Source organism: Argiope bruennichi, chromosome 8 (assembly GCF_947563725.1).
Source record: "Argiope bruennichi chromosome 8, qqArgBrue1.1, whole genome shotgun sequence".
Taxonomy (NCBI): domain Eukaryota; kingdom Metazoa; phylum Arthropoda; class Arachnida; order Araneae; family Araneidae; genus Argiope; species Argiope bruennichi.
In genome coordinates this window covers 29,870,405-29,894,708 of record NC_079158.1, presented here as the reverse complement: position 1 = coordinate 29,894,708, position 24,304 = coordinate 29,870,405, and the positions used below count along the sequence as shown (strand labels likewise).

The 24,304-nt window shown below is 30.5% G+C and overlaps 1 protein-coding gene across 1 annotated transcript; it reads left to right on the top strand.

Moving 5' to 3' along the window:
* Window positions 1–349: 349 nt before the first annotated feature.
* On the top strand, window positions 350–23,948 carry LOC129981688 (testicular acid phosphatase homolog). The gene is made up of 9 exons (XM_056092626.1): window positions 350–557; window positions 5,970–6,068; window positions 7,626–7,706; window positions 8,613–8,765; window positions 11,451–11,546; window positions 16,978–17,067; window positions 18,879–18,999; window positions 21,646–21,731; window positions 23,199–23,948. The coding sequence occupies exons 1-9, from the start codon at window positions 465–467 to the stop codon at window positions 23,481–23,483; spliced, it is 1,104 nt and encodes a 367-aa protein (XP_055948601.1). The 5' UTR covers window positions 350–464; the 3' UTR covers window positions 23,484–23,948.
* Window positions 23,949–24,304: the final 356 nt, after the last annotated feature.

The following is a 24,304-nucleotide window of genomic DNA, read 5'->3' as shown; positions in this document are numbered from 1 at the left end:
AACTAAATAACTCAAAATGTGAATTTTGAATAAAATTGAATTTGAATTCTATTCTAAATAACTTTCAAAATGTGAATCTTTTTAATGAATATTACTATAGTTGAGTCACATCATTATTTTGACAAAAAAAATATACTTCTATGTTAAAAAAATGCTGATAAGCCTGGTTGACGTCATCTTGAATCATCAAATTTTAGTACAATAACATGATTTACAAAATGTCAAATCATGTATAATTTGTACTCAAAATTTTGTTCTGACACTAAATAGAGAAATCGAATTTTTGCTTTATAAAATTGATCAATTGTCATGTCAGTTCTATGGCGTCTTACGTCATTTGCACTCAGACTTTTATATGGAGTCATTTCCTTTCTCCTCTTACAAGATTCACATAGTTTCCAAATTCAAGTTGATGCTGCGGCATAAATGCGTACGATTCGTTTAGCACATTTTTACTTTCTAATATGGCTTTCTTTCAGCTATTACTGCTGAGTGGAATTATTATGCTAAGTCAAACCCTGACTGAAGAAAATACAACATTATTATTAGTTCAGACAGTAAGAAAAAAAATATTTTCATTCTTTTTAGTACTTTCTTATATATCTGTTTTTACTCCCCTGGATTTTATTATAACTTTGTGCAATCATCAGTATATAAGTTTATTTATGCGTTTGATTTGTGTTTAAGAACTGAATGTTTAGGACTCTAATGAGGTAAGTGCTTTAATGTCATAAGTCTAACTTTTGCTTAAGTCTAAGGAAATAAAATTTTAAGAAATACAATTTGTATATTCTTGTTTCTTTATAAATCTTTAAACTGGTTTGCTTAGGTAAATTTAAAATGCATTGCATTTAATTTACGAAACTTAAATTAATTATTAACACTTTTTCTTTTATGTCTATGTCTATGACGCAATTTAGACGCTATGACTTGAAGTCCATATTGAAAGATATAATATAAATTTCTTACTCTTATAATTATTAATTCAATTAAGGAAAAGTAAAGAAAAACAATGCAAGAATGACTAATTTTCTATATTAGGACAATCGCATATAAGCATATAAGTACTACAAAACCGTGTCGGTTATTTTACGTCCAATTACATAAAATTCCGTATTTGAAGAGTTCTTAATATGCAGATTTAAAAGGTTTTTTGCTTTTAAAAGAATTCAATGATGATAATGTCAGTAATGAAAATGTAATTCACTAATATTTATTGAAACAGAAAGTATTTTCACTTTGGTTACCAGATTATAATGTTAACTGATTATGAAAAATAAAGTGTATTTACATATAGTTTCTATTACTTTGATGCATAAAACCTACCAAATGATTTATGATTATATTTATTATACATTATATATTTTGATTAATAAATTATATTTATTCTACACAGTCGCTATTTTAAATTTATTTATCTTAATTTTTAATTATATTCATAAAGTTAACATCATAAAACCAGTTTTTGAATATTTCTGACTTTATTATAAAATTATCGTCAAATGTGAGAAAAAAATCTTCAGTAAATTTGGATCTTTCAATCCAAATCTCACTCACTTACCACCCATAAAATTTAATTGGATAAAGATGAAAGTGTGACATTCTAATGGAAGCAATGTGTCATATAATGGAAGTTTTTAAATACAGAAAAAAAAATAAAGAATACATGAACATGATCAATGAGCCAATTAGCCATTACTTTAAAGCGCATAATAATTTAAAACAGTTGCAGTTGTTTGCCTGAAATCTTTTCGCTTATTCTCTAATAAATATTTTATGTTTTTATTCCCTGTATAAATTTGTGGATTTGGGGAAGACCGTGAGTGTTGGAAATATTCAGTGTTTATTTTCAAAATTTTTACTCATGATAATTATGGGATTTGTAGTACAATGAAAAGAAAACCAAATTTATATTCTCTGAGCCTTTTGTTTGAATGATTGAAAACAAAATTTTATATAAAACTATAATTCAATGACAAGATAATATACCAAGTTTCATTTGTTTAAATTATTGTATTTTCGAATTATCGGTTCTAACAAACTTTATTGTCTTTTTCTTTAACACTCTATGTCAACAAAATTTTCACATTACTTTCTAAATTTATTTATTTTTAATACCCAAATTTTTTAATGAATCGTGAGTTTTTTAAATATGAAGATATATCAGACCCAAAAGTAAAAAGTAAATTGCTTAAATGATTCAATAGAGATTTAAGGAGAAGTGACTTATTTTGGAAGTGATGAAATCATAATTTATAAGTGCATATCATCCTCTAAGTTGGCAACACTTTCAAGTCACATTTTCTTTCTTATCCTGGTTGATACACATTGCAAATCATTGAAAGAAATTCTGGTTGCATAATTCATTGAAAACTAAAGCAAATTTTCCCAGCGCATAGCTTAAGTTTTAAAAAAATGAGTGTGCATAAAAATGTACACGCTTTAGATGTTCATTCAAGTAAAACATAAATTATATCTTGGAATTCTTTGAGGCTATGTGGAAGTAATGTAATGTGTGACTAAATTCAAAATATATATATATATATATTTTATCGCTAAGAATTACTAAGCAAAATTTTCCATTTAAAGAGTCAATAAAAAAATCAACGTTTTGCAGATAGCTTAAGAAATATATTATTTAATTTTTGAATAATGAATAAGAAATAATATAAATTTCTAATTAATATTTAAATAATAGCAATCGATTGATAAAAAATAATCTGAAATTTTCAATTTATTTTGTATTATGGAACGTTAAAACAATTATAATTTTTTTTTAATTTGCAAAATGTTTCTTTTGTTCTGCAAAAAATATTGAAAAAATATATCAATTAAAATTAGAATAAAAATTATACATTACTTTTTAATTTATGATGGTTTTCATAAAACTATTATAGCAGGGTTTCGAATTTGAGAAAACAACATTTAAATATTTAAATATTGTAAAAATAAATTAAATCATACGAAGGTGCAAAAATGAATGTTGTTGTTGTTGTTTCTTATTCCCTTGTATTGAACACTAATTCAAACCAAGTCCAAGTGATCGAATCCCATGACAAGATTGTAAACTGCCTCCCCTTCATTGACCAGCTGCCTCACAGAGGCGCCGATACAGTCAATGAAATGAGGGGAGAAGCGTCAGCAGAGCAGTTGCAAGGGGTATGCATTTTTTGACCTCTGATGAAGAAAAGACTTTTTATATGGCCAGACTTTATCCTAGATAAGTACGTTTGAACACTCCTTGGACTGGTGCACGCCAGAGACAAGCCAGGACACCTACCGGCATACCAGTCTTGCTCTGAGGAATCCTCCATTTCGTTTTAGTTCATAATTTAAAAAAGGCTTGGATCTCTGTGACTTGCAGTCTAGAAGAGGGGGTTTGGGACTTAGGATTCCTTCCTTGGCCAGAGGATCTGCAATTTCATTTCCTTGGATGCCCATATGAGAAGGGATCCACTGTATGTTCACTTACCCGGTCCTTGCGAATGTAGTTAATTTGGAGATAATGTCTTGGCCCAATCTGTCAAGAATGTGTAACCAGTCCTTTAAGTATTGTATTGAGCTCTTGCTGTTCTGTGAAGATCCAAATTTAGGAATTATCAATCTCCAAGGCGGTCCAATGCTCTGTTAATATCGAGAAATTCAGATGGAAAAACTGAGCTATGGTCTGGGTTTCTAAAACAATGCCTCAATTCCCCTCTACTTGATTTTAAAAATATGCCTCTTTCGGTTCTCCCAGAATTCATTTTGCTTCCATCAGTGTAGATTTTCAAAGCTTAATCGGGGATATCACCAATGACCTTCTCAATGGCCAACTGAAAATGAATGTAGCTTTCCAAAGGAAAAGTGAGAAATTATGATTAAAACGATTTTATAAAGGAAAGTGTTAAAAAAAGAATATAGAATTAAAAAATTATTCGATTTTTTACATTAAAAATCAACTTTTCAACGTAGTCATTTGCCTTAAATATAAAAAACACAATTTATTAAAGTGAAAAAAAATTGGATTTGTTACGCCAAATTCACGTGGAAGGTAAAATTTGAATAAAGCCTAGTGCCTTTTAGCGGCGAAAGTAAAACATCTAAATTATTTTAACAATGAAAATAAAGTACCAGAAACGTGGTGTAATAGCAAAGAAATGACTAACATGGTTCAAGAACATTGGGCATATGGAAAGAGCATATTAAGGATATAATATAGTCATATAAAAGAATTTTGATGGAATGCATCGTGGAATGGAAACAAAAGAAAGTCCTATTTTAAATTATTGCTTCATAATATTCTTCATTTCATTCTAATTGCTGAGCTATCTTACGAAAGGGTGGAATTAATTGGAACGAAAATTAATGAAATCAGTTCAGTTTCTAATTAAAAAACAGCCTACAGATGGCACTGGTACTAACGATTTAATGGATGCATGCAAATGAGACAGGCGATTATAGGTTCTTACGCTCTTGATCCAGAGCCAGTTGCATGCCATGTATGTGAACAAGGACGTTGAGTGGAAAAGATAAGCTGTTTTACATGAACCAGAAATCAGCGATTGTTGCATTGCATAAATTCCGATTTCAGAAAAATGTGAAGACTGGAAAAGGGCCTTTAACTGTGGCAGGCCTCATAAATCCTGTTCAACGATTTGAGGAAACTGAGTCACTGGAGGATCGTGTAAGGTCCAGACAATCAAGTCTAAGGCAAACACGTTCTGCGCGCATTGCAGCCGAAATGGAAATAGTAGATTCAGAGCACGGCATTTCCATATCAGCATGTGGAAATGTCGTCTAAATATGGAACACACATTGCTATAATAAGGGATTTGTAACATTATTTTTGTTATTTGCCTGTCTTTTCTTTCACGTATGTACAAAATGCCACCTATCGGCTGTTTCTTGAATTATTATTAATACCATTATTACTTACCTTTAAAAAATCTCATAACTTCTCGATGCTAAATCTGCAAATCGTTTTTTATTCTGCTTAATTATTCCGGTTTTATAAATTTTTAAAGTTTTTATGTAATTTTTGTCCACCTTGTATAATTTACAATTGTATTCTGCAATATCATCTGTAATTTTGAAAATGAAAGGGTAAGTTGATTCTTGAAGTAACAAGGAGTCGTTAACTTTCATATGAAAGAAAAACTGGCATAATGTATCTATTAGATATTTTATTTATCGATTGTGAATCATGAGCTTTAAAAGGTTTCTCCCGCAGCGATATTTCGAATGCAAGCGTATATTTCAAATGCTTCGAGTGATATTTCAAATGCAATGATGTAATGCATTTGAAATATCGCTCGTAAATGGAAGGTGGATAGAGAAGGGCACCATTGATTTGATATGAAACTCATATGGCCTTCGTATGATCATTATGCTATTAATTTTATATGAAATAAAAATTTACAAAATCAGTACAGTGTTTGTGGATGAGAGAATGATTCTTTGGTCTATTAAACTATTTTAGATATATAAATAGCGGGCGAATATCTGGTCACCGAAGGATAGTGAAACTTTAAGAAGTAATGCTTTTGAAATATGTCTCGAAAATGGTTGGTGGATAGAGAAAGTGTCATTGATTTGATATAAAAGTCATATGGCCTTCGTATGATCATTGCGCTATTAATTTTATAAGAAATAAAAATGGGCGAAATCGGTACAGCGCTTGTGGAAGAGGAAATTATTCTTTGGTCTATTAAATTATTTTAGATATATGTAAATAGTGGACGAACAATTGGTCGCTGAAGGCTGGTGGAACTTCAAAAAAATTTGTAAATCTTATCCTGGTAACAATAATGAAATTCATTTCCTTATCATTTTCTATGAATCGCATACTATGATCTGATTGGTTTCTTTTAATAATGAAATTTTAGCTTTTTTTTCTTTTTGACATTTTTCAAAAAGAAAATAAGATTTGGTTTGTGCTTGAAATTTAAGATCAATAAAATGAATGGTCGTTTTGCTTTCCTTTTTAGCTTTTTCGGCATTCAGATCGAGCTCCCGTGTTCATATATCCGAATGATCCAAATAATCCCGAGATCTGTTGGCCCAATGGACTGGGAATGTTAACCCAGGTAAGAAAAATTAATAAAGGGGAAAGAGTATGAAAATATAACTGGCATAATATTGGGTGTCCTGAAATTGGCTGGCGAATTTAAAGATGCAAAAATGGAAAACGGTTTAGGTTAAAAAAGAAAATTCTTGCAGCAAATTCATGTGACAGGGATAAAATTTTGGAAACAATTGGATACTAATTTTGAGTCTTTCTATCTTTTCATATTATTACCGTTTATTTTTCATACAATGCTAAATTTGTAAAAACAATTAATCATTTTATTCGCTTTATTATTTTGTACATTGGATCTGTCGAAAGAATTTTAATGTTGCACTTGAAAAATAAGTTCAATTTTGAATCAGGCTTTAATAATAACCTTCGCTTCTTCCTTTTTATTAAGCTTCTTAGAATTTAATTTGGTGGTCAGAATATATAAAAAATAAAAGCCAATATTAAAGGTATATGTATGTATCAGAGTTTGGTGATTGGAAAAACGGAATTTCTCTTACTTTTATGAATCCATAAAGTTACATTTACTTTTGGTGAATGCATAAAGAGGGTTTTTGCATTGATAAGACACTGTGGCTAATCTCTATAGATGTTTTTATTTCATCAAGCTATTAATCGCCAAAAAAATCAACAAATATGACATTTTAGTTCAATTGCTATGTTCGGTAATGATTTGTGGTTGGGTATAATGTTTTCCTATGCCATATAGGTAAGCCAAATTATGCCAATGGCATGCAATTAATGCATAACACCGAATAAAATAATTAAATTTGATGTAAGGATCTCTCAAAATTTCCTATTTCAATAAAACCCAGTATTATATTTGATCTAATGATCCTCTTTGAAATACGATATGGTACGATACGATTCTTTTTGAAAGTCATAATAGGAAATTAATACTCAATTATCCTCTTAAATAAAGTCATGGTTGTAGTAGGAACATAAAATTCAGTTATATACATATTAATCCTTTCAATTGATATTTTAAACCATATAATAAATAGGCTTAAAATAATCACACGGCAACAACAACCATATTATACTTTAACTCGAACGAATTAATAAGCACTGTTAACCCTATTCATTGCATATGCGAATATAGTCAAAATTAAAAGAAACTATTATTTAAAATTTGAGAATTGAATTCATTATTTAAAGTTCATTATTGTCACTGCCTAATTCGAAATATTCCTTGCTGATATCAAACCTTGCCGATTGCAAACACGTTAAAGCTTTTGTTTGATCTCGAAAGTTGCTTTTTTTGGCTAATTTTCACGAATACTTTTTTTTTATTTTGGTTTAAGAGAGCTAACACTAAATTCAGACATTAAATAAATTTCGAAGAGCCTCTCTAAACCTTATATCCAATCTTCGTATCATGCTGCTGACAGATTACATAACTACTAGCTGTTAATGTAAAAATGTGGAAAAGATGCCCTATTAAATTTGGGAAACTGAGTTTTGGTAAATATATCATATGCTCAATATCAACTTTTTAAAATGTTGGCAAAATTTTGAGATACGTTTCAACCGATTTGAAGTAATTATCTTTTCTTAACTATTCCAGCTTGGAAAAATGCAACACTATGCAGTCGGAAAATTTCTTCGATCTCTGTACAAAGATTTTATTACAACAAATCCCAGAGAGGTAGGTTGATCATAGATTTCTACAATATTATTATATGTAATATGATAGCTGATGAATATTTAATTGATAATATGCCTTATTTGTTTTGCTTCTTGCTCATTTGGATACTGGTAAAATTGATCTTCTAAGCTAATATCGACATCCATCATGTATTAATGAATATTAAAATAAATAAATAAAAATGTTTTTATTACATTAGATAAAAGGGGGACTTTTAAATACATACTTTATTATCAAAACCTATTACGATATATATATAAAAATAAGAAAAATCTTAAATATGCAAATAAACTGCTAATGCAACTGTTAATGCAATCATTTGCAAATAAACTGTTAAATCTGAACAAAGAGTAGATTTTAGATTTTAGAAGAAAATAATATGAACAAAAATTATTTGCTGAATGTTATACAATCTTATTTATTGAAACAATTTAAAACTATTATGTTCGCTTTTCTTACTGCGTCTTCTCAGCTTCCCGTTTCATCTCTTATTTGTGGTTATTTTATAAGAGATGAAACGGAAACTTTGAACTTATTTGCGGCGGTCAAAATACACCAGGGATTATTCGAAGTATAATCAGTAAGTTCGAAGTTAAAAATATAACAGAATATTTAGTTTTCCACCTATCTATTTTGTATATATCAATATTCACCGAAGAATATTGGCATTATCGAATTTTGAACTTTCACAGTTACACATATGAAAGATTGGAAATCACATAATTTGAACCGTGACTATAACCCTTGCATATAATAATCCAAAACAAAATTTAATATTTGATGCAAATTATCTACCATTCATTGTGAAGTAATTCAAAATTCGTTACAAATGTCATCAAGGAGTTCACCATACGTTTCTTTTCATCTATTCATTGGTCTATGCAAACTATTTCTTCTATTTCTCAGGTCTATGCAAACAGTTCATCAGAGGACCGGTGCTTGAACAGTGTCGAATCGAACCTAGCTTCTTTCTATGCTCCAGACGAAAAATGGCAATTTGAGAAGGATTTCGACTGGCAACCCATCCCCATTCATTATCTACCGATGGAAGTGGATAAAGTAGAGACTTGTTTAACCCTTTAAAGGGCCATTTTTTTCTAGTCATATTATGTAAAAATATTTTTAGGCTTGAAATTAGAATAAGAAAAGGGATTCATTTACCTTATTAGATAAATTTAATTTGATTAATTAATTAATTTGGTTAATTAATAATTAAGTAACAAACCAAGACACATCATTTTGTGTGAGATAAAGAACTGAAGTATCTAAGTTTCTGTCTTTGTAAAAAAATTTGTCAGAACTTATGCCAATCTACATAATTTCATACAAAGATTGATAAATTTGGTGGGAAGCATACTTCCCACGGCCCTAGAAAGGGTTAACTCATTTGCAAGTGAATAAAAATGAAGCGTTTCATAAACGATTAAGTATTATTTCTCTGGCCAACAGCGACTATTGTATTATGATAACAGCGTGAATGGCTACTATGAAATTTTCTTGTAGAATTATGAATTTTCTGTGAGGCTGAAAAGGCAGAACAAATCAATTTTTTATTTTCAAAATTCCACACATGAACGTTTAGTGATTCGTTACATAGTAAAGAAAACTAAGTATTCATTTTGGAAGAGTTTTCAAGACCTATTATTCCTTTGCAAACGGAAAAGTAATTCGAAAAGAAGTTATTCTCTCTAATATCTACTTTGTTTAATGCTACGAAAAATAAGAATATATATATTTGTTTTATTGTTTGACAACGGATTCTAAAACCCTCCTTACTTTTGCGCATGCATTATGATGGGTTTAATTCGTCAATACAGGGGTGAGAGGAAAGGTGAAAGGAGGGGATGTTTACATTTAACAATAAAATAAACTTGGATTTCTCGCAGACTGAATTAAAATAAGACAGATAGAAACAACACGATATTCACATACACGTGGGAAAAAAAATTGAACCAAAAAGTATCTGATAGGGCGAAAATCAAGGTCAAAGAATGACGAAGAAGCCAGGAAATGCCATCATCCTTCCGCGTCTCTCCCTTTAATGAGATAGAATCGTCGAAAAATGGTCTCCTTGCACATCCTTACAACTCTGTAGGCATTTTAAACAATAAAAATTAAATAAATAAATGAAACTTTAAAATGATGCACCGTCTTGAGTGGTGAGTGAGAGTCACTATCGGAGTACAAAGGGTTAAAAACCAATATTTGACACATAACTATAATTTTTGTTACAAGGTCACATATCAAATTTAATTAATTTAAGTCACTGAATTTTTGAGTTATTGCCTTTATATGCTTGAATAATAAAATCTGTTAGACAGTTAACGATTTTAACTTTTTGATTTAAAATTTGAAAAAAAAATCAATGTTTTGAATGTTAAGTCTATGTACCAAATTTCATTTACCTACTTTTCGTTGTTGGGTTATCGCATTTATATGTGTGTGACAGTACAGACGGACGATCAATTCCTCAACGTATTTGGTTCCAAATTTGATACCGCAACTTTTCGAACTAAAATTTTTTTCGTGGATTCCTTTATCACGTATCGTCAATAGTTCTCGTACAAAATTTGGTGGCTTTGCGGCTGATAGCTCGAGCTACAGAGGTATCTCAGTACAGTCAGTTTAAAAAAACACACCCTGTATTTTTAAATAAAATTTCTTTTAAATTTTTTATAAAATATTTCTAATATTTTAAATAACCAGCCGGAATGATCTCTCTGAAATTTTCTCGCATGCACAGTAATAAAAATATTACTCTCCCCAACCAATACTAATTTAAAAATTTGGTTTAAAAACTATATATTAAATTTTAGTTCTCCAACTCGAAATGTATTGAGTTATTGTTTTCAAATACACACATAATTCTAAAAACAATGTGTTTTCTGGACTCATAGAGGTTTTAAATGCGAAGAATTGGCTAAATGTTGAGAAGAATTATTTGACGATTCTAATATATTTTCGTATGCGAGAAAGCCAGGATGTTCTATTTTTAATGAGATTAAAACTGACAGCTAAACAGCCTTTAGTTATTATCGTTTTAAATCAATCAAAAGCCAGCAAAGGGGAAGAGAGTCCGTTGATTGGGTTATCTTTCTTCTCCAAGACGGTCTAAAATTCTAATATTCAAAGCTTCATAACTCGATACTTCATTTCAGTCACTAGAGACGTAAGCATTGTTATGTTCAAATTAAACAGTTTTTCGTTATGTTAAACGTTTCATGAGATCAAAACTGACTGACTGAGATATACAGCTGTAGTTGCTGTCATTTTAGATCAATCAAAAGTCAGGTCAGGGAAGAGAGTTCGTTGATTGGATTATCACTCTTCTTTTTTTTCTTCTCTGAGGCTTCTAAAATTCTAATATTCAAAGCTTCATAACTTGACACTGCATTTTGTCTGCTGTAGACGAGAATATTGTCTTATTCAAATAAAACGTTAATGTATCAAAAGTATTTTAAGAAATTGGACCAGAATTTGTAAAACAAATTGAAATTTCGCTTCCGTTTTCCCTTCTTAATTTTTTTTCAAAAGTCCAATCATTGACTGAAATAAACATAGAATGCAAATTTTACTTCAGTTAGCCTTTCTCTATCTGGAATTATATACTGATATTTAACTGTTTAACAAGTTAGCTGTTAGGTCTTGATTAGATTGGATACTTTAAATATTTCTGTTTCTCTAGCATATCTCTTTGATTTTCCTTTTCTTATATGTAAAATGAAGCCATCATTTTTTTTTCAGTACTTGAATTTTGATGTTCCATGCCCTCGAGCTGAAGCTGAATTTGACAATTTGCTTGATTCAAAAGAAATACTAGATATGTACCAGACACATCAGGTATTTCAAAATTTTTGAACTTGTTTCTGAAACTGAAATTGTGTTTGAGAAAATTTTGAAAATAGAAACTGAATATTATAGTCTCTACATACAATAAAACATTAGGAATAGTGTCTCTGAAACTTTCTTTTCTATTCCCGAATAGAGATTTTTTACCCCTATTCCTTTAGTATCAAATTATGGCCTTATAGTGAATAGATTATAAGCCAGTTAACAGCTACGCTACAAGAGCAATTGCTTTTGTATTGTGGTCATGTTACTCGGCTGTGAACCATAAGATCCCAGATTCTATCCTTGCTCATAACATACCACCACCGCCTTATGGAGCAAGAGTCTGAAAGCCATGAATGCTCAGATTTTTATTTTTTAAATTCCTGCACATGAGCATTTAATAATTCATAGTATTATAAATAAAACCAAATATGCATTTTGGGAACTTTTTTTATCATTTGTAACCAACATTTGACACAGAAATACAATTATAACAACAAAATCAGGTATCAAATTTATTTATCAAAGTGATTACGCTTATATATATGCATGCGAATATACAGACAGACAGTCTGGATTGAGAAGTTTGGGTCCAGATGTAAAATAATGATTAGATGTCAAATCTGTTTCTTGAAGTTTATCCATCTAACTTTTTTACAGTTATAAGTTTACGAGTTTTCGTGTTTTATTGTTAAAGTATTTACTTGTGCCCCACAGTGAGTGAGGCTTTCTGTGAATGTAATTCGTACGAAATTTGATGGAAAAGATTAGATATACGACTAATGGTCGATAGATAGATAGATTTGATATACGACTAATGTAAATACCATAAACCAAGTTTAATCTGTCTAACTTAAAATGTTTTTAAAATATCTTGTTCGTTGACAGACATAGTTCCTAAAATATGTTTACTGAATTCAAGTAATTCTAAAATGTTGAAATGCGTCAAAATCTTCGAAAGTCCGAAGTTTTTGAAGATTACAATACTATCCATTTGTACGCTTCGTATATATATATTGTTACGAATCTGTGGCGGCTTCCCAGCATAGTTGGTACCATAGGAGGTCCCAGAGCTTGGCGACAAACTTGGCAACCATTTGGCGACTTGGCGTCGAATTTGGCGACTTTGGCGATAAAATAGATTATACCCGAAACATCGAGAATTTTCCCGATCCATCTAGTAGTAACCGAGTTACGCTTCGAACGTTCCTGCTTGGTTGAGAGGCTTCTAGCCGCGCCTCCTGAGACCTATAAAAGGAGTAGCCTGCAGCTGCCGCGGTCGTCGTGAACCTGATCGGAGAGAGTAGTCGTGAACCAGTAGTAGTCGGAATCGACGGTAAAGAACTGGCATTCCAGGGATAAGTGGAGAAGCGATGGAGTGAAGCTAGTGCTGAACTAAGCTGTGCGCTACTGTCTGCAGTAGAGTCTTGTTATGTGCTACTGTGTATGCTGTTGTTGCTGCACGTCTCTGCTGAAGGTAATCGTCTTCTGTGCTGTATATAGTTGTCGTCTTTGTGCTGTCCTGTGTGTCTTCGTGTAAATAAACGTCGTTGTTTTATTTTGTACTACCGCCTGGTGATTGAGCGTTCTTCACACCATATAACTTCCACTACTCAAACGAACCCCGGAAATTTTGTAACAATATAAAAAAAGATAAAAGTTTAAGTGCGTACGTCTATGAATATTTCTATTTACATTCCATAAGGCACATTAAATATTACATTTCATGGAATGGAATGCAATATTTCTATTTGCATCCCATTGTCTGCTCTCGTACAGGCATGGGAAAGTTATAATTTGCATCTGCATGTGATGAATTAAAAATAGAATTAAATTTTAACATTATTCTGCATTAATTTTTGAAAATATCATTGCATAAAAACTATTTTTACACATAGTACAGCTTTTAGAAAATCGCGTCGGTGATATTAAATTTTTGTCACGCAAATTCTTTACAAATTTTAACAAATCTTTTTCGTAAAAAAAAATTATATATATTTTTGCAAGAAGAATTTAAATTTTTGTTATGAAATTCAAAGTTCCTTTTTCCTTTCCTTTCCAAAATTCCATTTTTTTATTTTTACATGCTTTATAATATGAAATTCAAAGCCATTTTTTAAATTTTACATTTGTAATAATTATATTTGCTTATTTTAGTTCTTTATGAGTATTTTCTCTCTAGATTGCATTCTGTTTAACATACTTTCACAATACTCGCTTCACCATTTTCAATGATGGAATCAAGTACTCATTTTTTGAGAAATAAAAAAAGAAATTACAACACCGCTTATGACAATGCATAATCAGCTGTTTAACGACGCTGACAGTTGCATCTTTCTTGCAATTTCGACGTTCTGGGCTATTGCCTCCATAACGGAAATTCATAAGCATAATAGGTGAAAAACTTCTGATATATCACAGAATGAAGGTCAATCTTAATTATATGTTTCCAACTATTTTGTGGTGGGAATTATCGAAACATGTTATATATAAAATATTTAACTATGATTTTTTTTAAAACCAAACCTTAATTCCCAGTAAGCTGGTTTTCTGTTAAACGTTGCAGGTCTTTAATAAAATAATTTAAATGATAAAAAATTGTGCAAATGCTTGTAAATATATATTTCGACTCTTTTCAAATATTCTTTTTCTTTAATTTAAAATTTTCTATCTACTTTCTTTAAAGTCACTATTTGGATTTAATAACAAGACCAATTTTGAATTATTTAAAAAGTAACTGAGATTTCGCAGATAAAAGCATCAATTAGGAGAGGATATGCAAGCTTTTTTAAAGGCTTCCACTGAGATCTCGTAAAGTATATTAGATTTTCGATATCTGTCGAAGTATTCGGTTCCAATGTTTTATTTTCATTTTTGACAATAGCTGCTCATTTTTCCAATATACTACAAGTTATTTTGTTAATTTGTTACACGAGTTTGTTGTCCATTAAATATTTTTAATCTGAAGACAAAAGCTCACAGCATTTTAACTTATCCATTATAACTTATCTGATTATCATGCCTGATAAATCGGGTCTTTTAGTTTACTATTGGCTGAAATTGGATTTTGTATTCTGAAAATAATAAAGCGAGAGAAGTCAGACAAGCATTTATTTATTGACGAGTTTGGCCAGTGAAACCATATCCGTGTTTTGAGAGTAGATTGGATGGAGACTCTGATGATTATATCTATCCAGATTAAGGAAGTCAGATATTGTTTGTTTACCCTGGTACTGATTGCTTTGCCGGCGTCCTGGCATAGGGGTAGTGCGTCTTCCCCGTGATCTGGGCGTCGCGGGGTCGAGTCCCGGTTTGGGCATGGTTGTTCTTCTGCTGTTCTATCTGTGAGATGTGTGAATGTGCCCTCCTGTAAAAAGGGGTTGTGCAAGCGAATGAATGATGCGTGAAGTGGCAAAGTCGTACTCTTGGCCCTAGTTGGCGCTGCTATAAAAAATAAGAGACGTCCCCCTCAGGCTTAAATAGCTGTCTTCGTAACAGCGGGCTTGTCAGTGGCAAGTGCCATAAGAAACAAACAAACTCATTGCTTTTATAGCAAGTAACTTTGCTTAGAAAATTGCATTATTTGACATCAGATGTGAATCAACGGTGGAGCGGTTAGCTTTCCCAGACACCGAATATACTATCTGCCTTTGAACCGCCTATATGATATAGATGAGCGTTTCTGAACTTGTGGTATGTTTATTCCGAGAGGTGCATGGAATTGTATTAGGAGTAACTGGATTTAGTTTAGTTTAGTTATAATAACGTCCCGTTTTAAAGCAATATTAGGAATATTTTGGGACGAATCTCTTGCTTTTCAACTACTGGTCAGATGACGAGGACGATACCTGAGCTTGCACCCCCCCCCTCCAAGCTTCCACACCACATCAGCGGGAGAAAGGAGTAAATGAAAAAAAGGTTGAAATAATGAACCCAGAGGAAGAGATTGAACATAAATAAAATGAAAGAAAGTTATTTTAACAACTGGTGTTTATTAAATCAGATTTTTAATTATTGATTGCTCCCAAACAACTTCGAGGTTCCACTTAAATGTCCATATGCGCATAATAATTTATTATTAACCCTTTACCTGTCGAGGATAACTTGATAGATTCGGTCCCCAGTGCCACTTATATAGTTGCGAGACGTATATATATGCCAGGGGCAGTTAACACATTGACTTAGGGAGACGTATATATACGCCCGCGGCAGGCAAGGGGTTAATCTACGTTTTAAAAATAAATTTCTAATCACTCGAATTTTTCATAGTAATTCTAAATTCTGTGTTGCATGGGTTATTATAATTCACAAGGAACTAAAATGCTGTGCCAACAGATTCTTTTCTTAAAGTATATAAGCTCAGAATATTTTCTACAAGCATCTTTTTCTTGCTTTCTACCTTCCCATTCGATTCGCTACGCCGTAATCTCACAATAGCCTTGAACAAAGAAATCTTGATAAGAAGTAAAAATTTGAAGATTAGAAATCATTAAATAACTTCATGATGGCTTCTTCAAAATACATAACTTTATTCAGGAGAACTTTTCTTCGTATTCTATGGATTCGAAAGCCTGAGTCTAGTTGAACATGTTCCTGAACTGTTGAAACCAAACTTTCCTATGATTAAAATTAAATTATTTGAATTATCTGACAAAACCATAAAACTCTTATGCCGTTGTACAGAAATATCCCATAAATTCTTCATTAAAACACACAATTAATGATTGGCTGCTCTCATAATCAGATGAAGGCAAGTTACTTTGGTTTTTAAATTAGAAAAATGAACTCTACAATTTAAAATTCTATCGTTAGTTATTTAGAGATAATTGAAGGCTGATACTCCTTTGATTGGCTGATCCACCCATTTCAATCTTAGGAAACTGAATTATTTATATAAAAAATATTGCAAAATTTTTCTATTGAGACTTTTTATTAATGTTTTTAGATCATTTTTTATATTTTTTTCCAGGATGTTGTGGGCTGTTTAACTGAGTTTTGCTCTTATTAATAAACTAATATCAATTAATTACGAAATGATTTTGAATCATTAATTTCAGAGGAGTGTAATATATTTAACAGCATTTCGCTTTTTATTAGAATATGAGAAATATATAAATAATGAATGATAGAAAAAAAACTTTAAAAACAACTTTGCAGGGGACAAGTTCAATTGAAATTATTCATTCGTTGTTTTTAAGTAATTTATTTAAATTATATATATATATATATATATATATATATATATATATATATATATATATATATATATATATATATATATATATATATATATATATATATATATATATATATATATATATATATATATATATATATATATATATATATATATATATATATATATATATATATATATATATATTAATATCCTCACATCAGTACTTGCTTAGAATATGTGGGATTTTATTTTGTATTTCAGGATTTGGTGGAAAATGTGACGAAGTTTTCGGGACTAAATTATACTGAAGGAGGAAATCCTCTTTTTCTTTACGATACGTTGAAAGTTGAGGTAAGTTTGTTTCCATAGCCGATTATTTCTTCATATTAACATTCGAAATTTGAAATGTGTTGATGATAAAATTGTATAAATATTTCTCAAGATAGTCTGTTTTAATCGTTATTAATAAATTCTACTTTTTATCTGAGCCGAAATGCAACAGCCAATTTACTTTTAAGATAAACGAAATAATTCAATCTTTACATCTTATTCATTCCTTTTCTTTATTAATTCAAACATAAAATGGAACTTATTTTTAGATTTAATGAAATAATGCAATTATTGCATTTCATTCATTTATAACTCCAAATTTCAATTTTCCTTTCCAATGATATTCTTTTAATACTAATGGTATAATTGAATAAAGGCAGTTTTTAAAAACATATTGGTACAAATGTACCAAAAAGATTAATTTGTTTTGCTTCAATTATTTTTTATTTTTTAGACTTTAAGTATTTTTATATTATTATGAATAATTTGTCATCATTGTATCAATATTTTTTATCATTATTACCATATTTAATTAGCATGGCGATTGACGCGTGACTCATGTGTGACTCACACCTTCTGCTTAATTAGTCCACTCTGATTAGTATACCTTTTTCAGCTACGGTTAAGAGACAAAAATTTGGGGGTCATCTAATGACGTAGATTATATGAATTACAGGCAAAATGCATGGCAGTAGAGATATTAAATGAAATTATTATTTAAAAACTCAATTCTGAAATATTAAATTTGTGTATTTTCTCTAAGAATGATTAAGTGTACGAATATCGAAGATCTAACACGTCTAAAAGAGAGAGAGCATCTATTACAAAATGCCAATTCCACAAACCTGAAACATATAAATTTAAAAACAAACAAACATTGGAAACGGTTATTTTGACGTATTGAAATAGGTCGTGGACATTCATCAAAATAATTTAAAAGTATTGAAGATAGTAACCCTTCCTCTGAATATACTAGATCATGAAAAAAGACATTTCTACTGATTTAAAAGAATTCTTTTATTGAGGATTCTATAGCTTAAAATTTTGAAACTTGGATAAAGCTGCGTATGCCTTGCATAGCTTTGTCAAATAATGTTTACGAAATCAAGCCAGAATTTTGCCTTTTTACAAAATCTATAGTGCGGATATGTAATTTTAACCCCATTTTCTTCACCAATTGAAACCCAATTTGCCATGAAACTACAGTTGTAACCATGAGATCACATGCCGAATTTCCTTGATTTAAATAACTGGACATACAAATAGTTGCATGCATACAAATGAACAAACTGGCAGATCTTCAACGCTTCAATAGATTCCGTTCAAAATTTTTTGATAATCTACATTTTAGATGCTAAAACCATCAAGCATGTATCAATTTTTATCTCTCTAGCTAACTTTTTACATTTTGTAGTTATTGAGTTTACTAGCTAAAAAGAGAGACTGCATTTGAATGAATTTCGTTCAAAATTTGGTAGAATCTGTGAAATAAGTCTACAGTCTGTATACCAAATTTCATCCAGCTAGCTCAAAGCAGTTTTGGATTATCGTATTTATAGACTAACAGACAGACTGCCGTAAAGTAAAAAAAAACATTTTTTTTTTAACTTTGTTTGAAACTTGAAGATTTGTGCAGATTCGAATACTTTTTCTGTATTTAATATATGAGGAAATGAAAAAAAAAAAAAAAAAAAGTCTAAAGCTTCAAAAATTTTGTAAAATCTCAATTCCCAATGTTTTAAGGATCACAATCCTTCTTTAAGTTTACTTTTGTATAATTTCAAAAAGAGCCCTTTTTCCTTCATCTCATTTTGCTTGAAATTTCATTTCAGAAAATCCACGATCTCATTATTCCAGAATGGGTGGACACCTATTGGGATGAAATGAGTGTTATAGCATTTGCTATTTTCCGGACTTTCTACAGTTCATATGTTCAACTCAAACTACGTATGGGTAAGTGACATCAGTGTTTTTTTTGTTTTTGTTTTTTTAGTAGCCAATGAAATTTTAACTCAAAAATTAAAAAAAAGTGCGAAGACAGTGCAACATTTTTAAAAGTTCGTTAATGTTCATTAAGAAATTCCTTTTGTAGTTATCTAGATACATTTAAAAATAGAAACATTTTATACTTAATATTATAGGTGTAACATGCAAATATCAATGTGAAAAGATTAAATTAGCTTTTATCTATTTTCACGTTAATATTTGCATTGTAATGTTTGGTTAGAAAGATAATAAAATGGACAATAGCTCATAGTGTGGGTAGCATGAATCCATTATAGAGATAAACATTGATCAAAATCCATTGCATTTTGCAACGCATTAACGTAATTTAGACTAAAAGTAAAGTGCGTGTTATATTATTCACAAACTGAAACTAATCTCAGCAATAGATAGTAAAAAATAGCATCCGAATGTCGACTTTCAAGAAGCAAATGCAAATTTTAAAAAGAAGGTGAAATTGCCGGATTTTTTGTTAGTTGAGTCGTAGCACTGACTCTCTAATAGACCTCGAAAGCACACGGATAAAAAAAATGAATGACCAGACACCCGCAACCGCAACACTAGAGGAAACTGTGGTTGAGTCCTAAGTACCCTCACCGGCCACGGTACAACTCTTCCTTACTTCCTGTCATCGATGGGAGGAGCCTTACCTTAACTTTTTCGTGTACCCTCCAAGGTAGTGAGAACCAACCACCATGCCGGAAGCGTCTCATCCTCATTTCGAGATGCCTCTCAGAGGAAATTTTTTTATTAAGTAAACGATTTCAAAAAACGTCTACCATTCTATGTCCGGGCAGTTTCTGCAATTTCAAATGAATTTTATAATTGTTACATGGGGTACCACAATGCAATTTAACTTTTAAAAGCGCTAAACAATGAAACAAAACAACGATAAAGTCATATGATAAGTTATGTGGCTGTGCCCAAGTATTGCCTTAAATACTGATGCATTACAATAAAAAATCGCGAATTTCTTGATGTGCTACCGTTGGAACGTTTTGTGCCTCCTATGTACGTGGACTAATTTCCCTAAGATGCTTTAGAGCTATTTTCTCTATATTTCTATAACATGAAAAGCGACGAAATTTTTGCCTTCACAACATTTAATCTATACTTATAATAAAGCTCAATGTGTGTGTGTGTGTGTTTGTGTTGGCGCTCTACAGGCCAGGTCATTTGACATACAGCTATCAAATTTGGTACATGTATACCTTAGAGGTCGGGAATGTGCACCTGGGGTCCCTTTTTTGAAATTTTAATTAGAATTTTAATTATTAATTAAAAACTAACTTTACCGCCAAAAAAATCTTTCATTTTCCCCACCGCCAAATTTTCTGCCAAAATAATCTTCCATTTTCGCCACCGCCAAATGAGTAAGGCTTCAGTTTTTTTTCTCCCAACAGTAATGAGGCTAGGGTTAATATTTTTCGGCGGATTATTTCAAACGATTCTGTTTATTTTCTTAATGTTTGATGCATTTAAAATGAAACATTGTTAATAAAACGATCTTTCAGATTCATTCTGAAGTACTTTTGAATTAAAATAACACAGAATAAATGAAATTAAAAATGTATAATCTGCATAGCGTTAGCCCAACTGGCGTAGAAAAATTCACGCCTTTGCGTTACCTAACTGGCGAAGAAAATTCACGCATGCGCATTGTCCTGGATAGTGGTTGTCATGACAACCACTATCAACGGATGATTTAAATTATTTTTAGGTTAGTTGCATGCTTTTGTAAGTAAATTGTATTTATGTTAGTTATATATTTTTTGTATATGCTTATAGTTTTAAGTACACCGTTTTTTAATTAGTTTTTTTTAACCTGTTTTCAATGATTTAAATTATTTTTAGGTTAGTTGCATGCTTTTGTAATTAAATTGTATTTATGTTAGTTATATATTTTTTTAAGTTAAGTAGTTTTTTTAAACCTGTTTTAGACCGATTATTTTAAACGATTCATTTTATTTTCTTAGTGTTTGATGCATTTAAAATTAAACATTGTTAATTAATCGATCTGTTCATGATGAATCTGAGAACATTTTGTTGACAAATTCTTGAGATATTACATAAATTAAGAAAGATATTCTTTGGTGCCCATAAAGTTTAAACGCTCAGTGACTCTATTATCAGTAATCATATTATTAAAAAAATGCTTTGTTTCAGTAAAAAATATTATTATATTAATTGCAGATTAATCATTTACACTTTAATTTAAAGCATAAATTCTACGAGGGGTAACAGAAAATTAGAGAGATACATATCACGTTATGACTGAAGGCCTTTATAATATTATGAGTGAATTATATGACTATCAAAATTTGAAGTTTTAAAATATTTTGCTGAAGAATCTATTAAATTTGGAATTTAATTATTAAATTATTATTATTTATTTAATTATTAAAATTTTAACGAACATTAAGATTGGCGAACCGGCTGGTCGCCAAAGGCGGCTAGTTAATAATAAAATTTTGCTGCTAATTAGAATCATCTCTCTAAATAATAATTCACAAATAAAAAGAATGTTTTGCAACAAAAATTGCATGGAATTTCACATTTGTAAGTAAATTTATGTTCAATTATTTACTTTTACAGGACCGTTTCTCGAAATTATAAGCAAAAACTTGATGGATAAAGTAAATGGACAGAATCCTCATTTGAAAGTCGTAATGAATTCTGCAGTAAGTATCAGCTACGAAATTAATTATTCGACCATTTAAAAAGGATTTGCAACTTTTTCTTTTGTTTATTTATTCTTTCTTATCTTATATGTTAGGCAAATTCCTTATAAAATTTTAGTTACAATAAAAATTCCAAATACGCCCACATCCTAGCTTTTTCCAGCTTATTATTTAACTCTTGAGTACGCTGTAATCTGCTTACCCTGTCAGTAACGAAGAAACGTTGACGAAAGCGAAAAATTAAGTTTCTTCATTGGAATTATAAAGAACGAAAATTCAAGAATTCTCTCCCTCTCTCTTCCATACTTTTTGCTTTCCTAGTCAGTTCGCTACACTGCTTTTGCAATGGCGTGGACAAAGAATCTTGATAATATCTGAAATCTGGACTATGAGATTATGAAAAATAAATGTCAACATAGGACGCTACGATTGTTCCATCAAATCAAGTTTTACATATATATATATATATATATATATATATATATATATATATATATATATATATATATATATATATATATATATATATATATATATATATATATATATATATATATATATATATATATATATATATATATATATGTAATGATATTATAATTCTAATTTCAATTTAATTAATTTTCAAGATTTTATCTTAATTTAGCCCTTAGTAACTTCATTCTAAAATATTCTCTTATTTTGTGATCCAATTCCACTGTCTCTACTGAATTAATTCATTGTTAAATTGTTGAATCAGTTAAAATCTGACTTTCCCACACTGCGCGTGAAGAGATAAAATACCGCTGATCAGGCAAATTCTTTTTTTTAAAATCTCCCTGTGTTTCCCCTACCTTGTCCACGCGTGTAACGAAAATCCCTAATCTCATAATACATTAGCACTGTAAAGAAATATTTTCCCTATCAAAATCATAGGTTATATAAGACCAGGGATAAAACGTCCAAGAGCTTTTTTCCTCATTCCTTTCTGTGTCGTTCTGTGTGCTCATCGCTTGTACATAAGCCTGCTTCTTCAAAATGAAATAAAACGACGTCACGAAATTAAAAGTATCTTCACTGTCTTCAAACTGCATTCTGCTCCACATAAAATAATGTTACATATTAAAAACTCGACAGGATTCCGAAAATTGTTTTTTATATATATATATATATATATATATATATATATATATATATATATATATATATATATAGTCTAGAGCAGTTTAGCGAACTGTCCAGAAATTAAACTGACATAAATCTCGAAAGTGAGAGAAAAATTATTATGAGCTTATCTAGCTTTTGAAAGAAATATGCAGACAAAATAGCAGTAAAAATATTAGCCAGTTTCAGATAAGAACGATTTCGAAGCAATCAATGCTAGTCTAAACAAAGTATATTATATATTTATATAAACTTTTATTTATTTTCTAACAGAATTTTCAATTATTCATTTCTGAACAGAAATTATTTTTGATTTGTTTCCAGCACGATCTGAACGTTGCAGCACTTTTGCTAGCTTTGAATTTCACGGACATGCCACGACCTCCCTATTGTGCTACCTTGTTGATTGAGCTTCACGAGATGTCTGATGCGTCGATGGCTGTACGATTGCTCTACATGAACTCCACTGAACCTCTAAGGGAGGTTGAAGACCCTCATGTTCTTGTTATGTATGGCTGCACGGAATTCTGCCCCTTAGAGACATTCATCAAGAGCTATCAACATTTGATACCGGATAACTGGTCAGAAGAATGTCAACTCAAGAATTAACGTGGATTCGACTTAAGCGCAGAGCCCGTTTGGCGACGTAAAATTTTTTGATGGCGATCTTTCGCCAAATGTAATTTTGTAAACCTAAAAGATTTTTGTTATTATTTTATTTGTAACTATCTAAAATGAATGTTTGGCGAGTACGTTTGGAAGTTTGGCATAATTTTTCTTGATTGTCGAGAAACCAGACATCAATTTTAAATCTAACCTTAACATGGTCTGAGAAACCATCAAAGACCTGGGAAAATTCTGTTCCTTTACACAATTGTAAAAAAAAAAGTTTTGAAGCTCTTTATTTTATCGAATTAAGCTTCACAAGGAAATGTATTCAAATTGTACTCAAGATTTAATTTATAATCTTTTTCTCTTCGGCTTGCGATAGTTTGTATCGCAGAGCCCTGAAATGTATCTAACTTTATTCCAAGAGTGTGATTTGTTTAATAAATAAAATTTTCTCGTTTGCTATTTTTTCATCATATTGTCTAACTAGGATTTCGGCATAATTTTTGTTGTGTCGAAACTACAAAATTTCAAATTTAAAAATTATGCACTGAATTGCACCCGATTGCACTGAAGAGTTGTCATATAAGTGAACCTGTTGCACGTCATTTCTGGAAAGTTTTAAAAAAAGACTGCAGCTCAATAGCCTTCCTCGTCATCTGACCGCGGTTTTTGATTATAATGTTTGCCCCAAAATAATTCTAATGTTGTTTTAAAAATCTGCACATTAATATAACTGACCTTAATATAACTGATTGCCAGCACAAATTAAGTAAAGCAGAAACTCAAAATTCATACATGAGGAACATGGTAAATGAAGT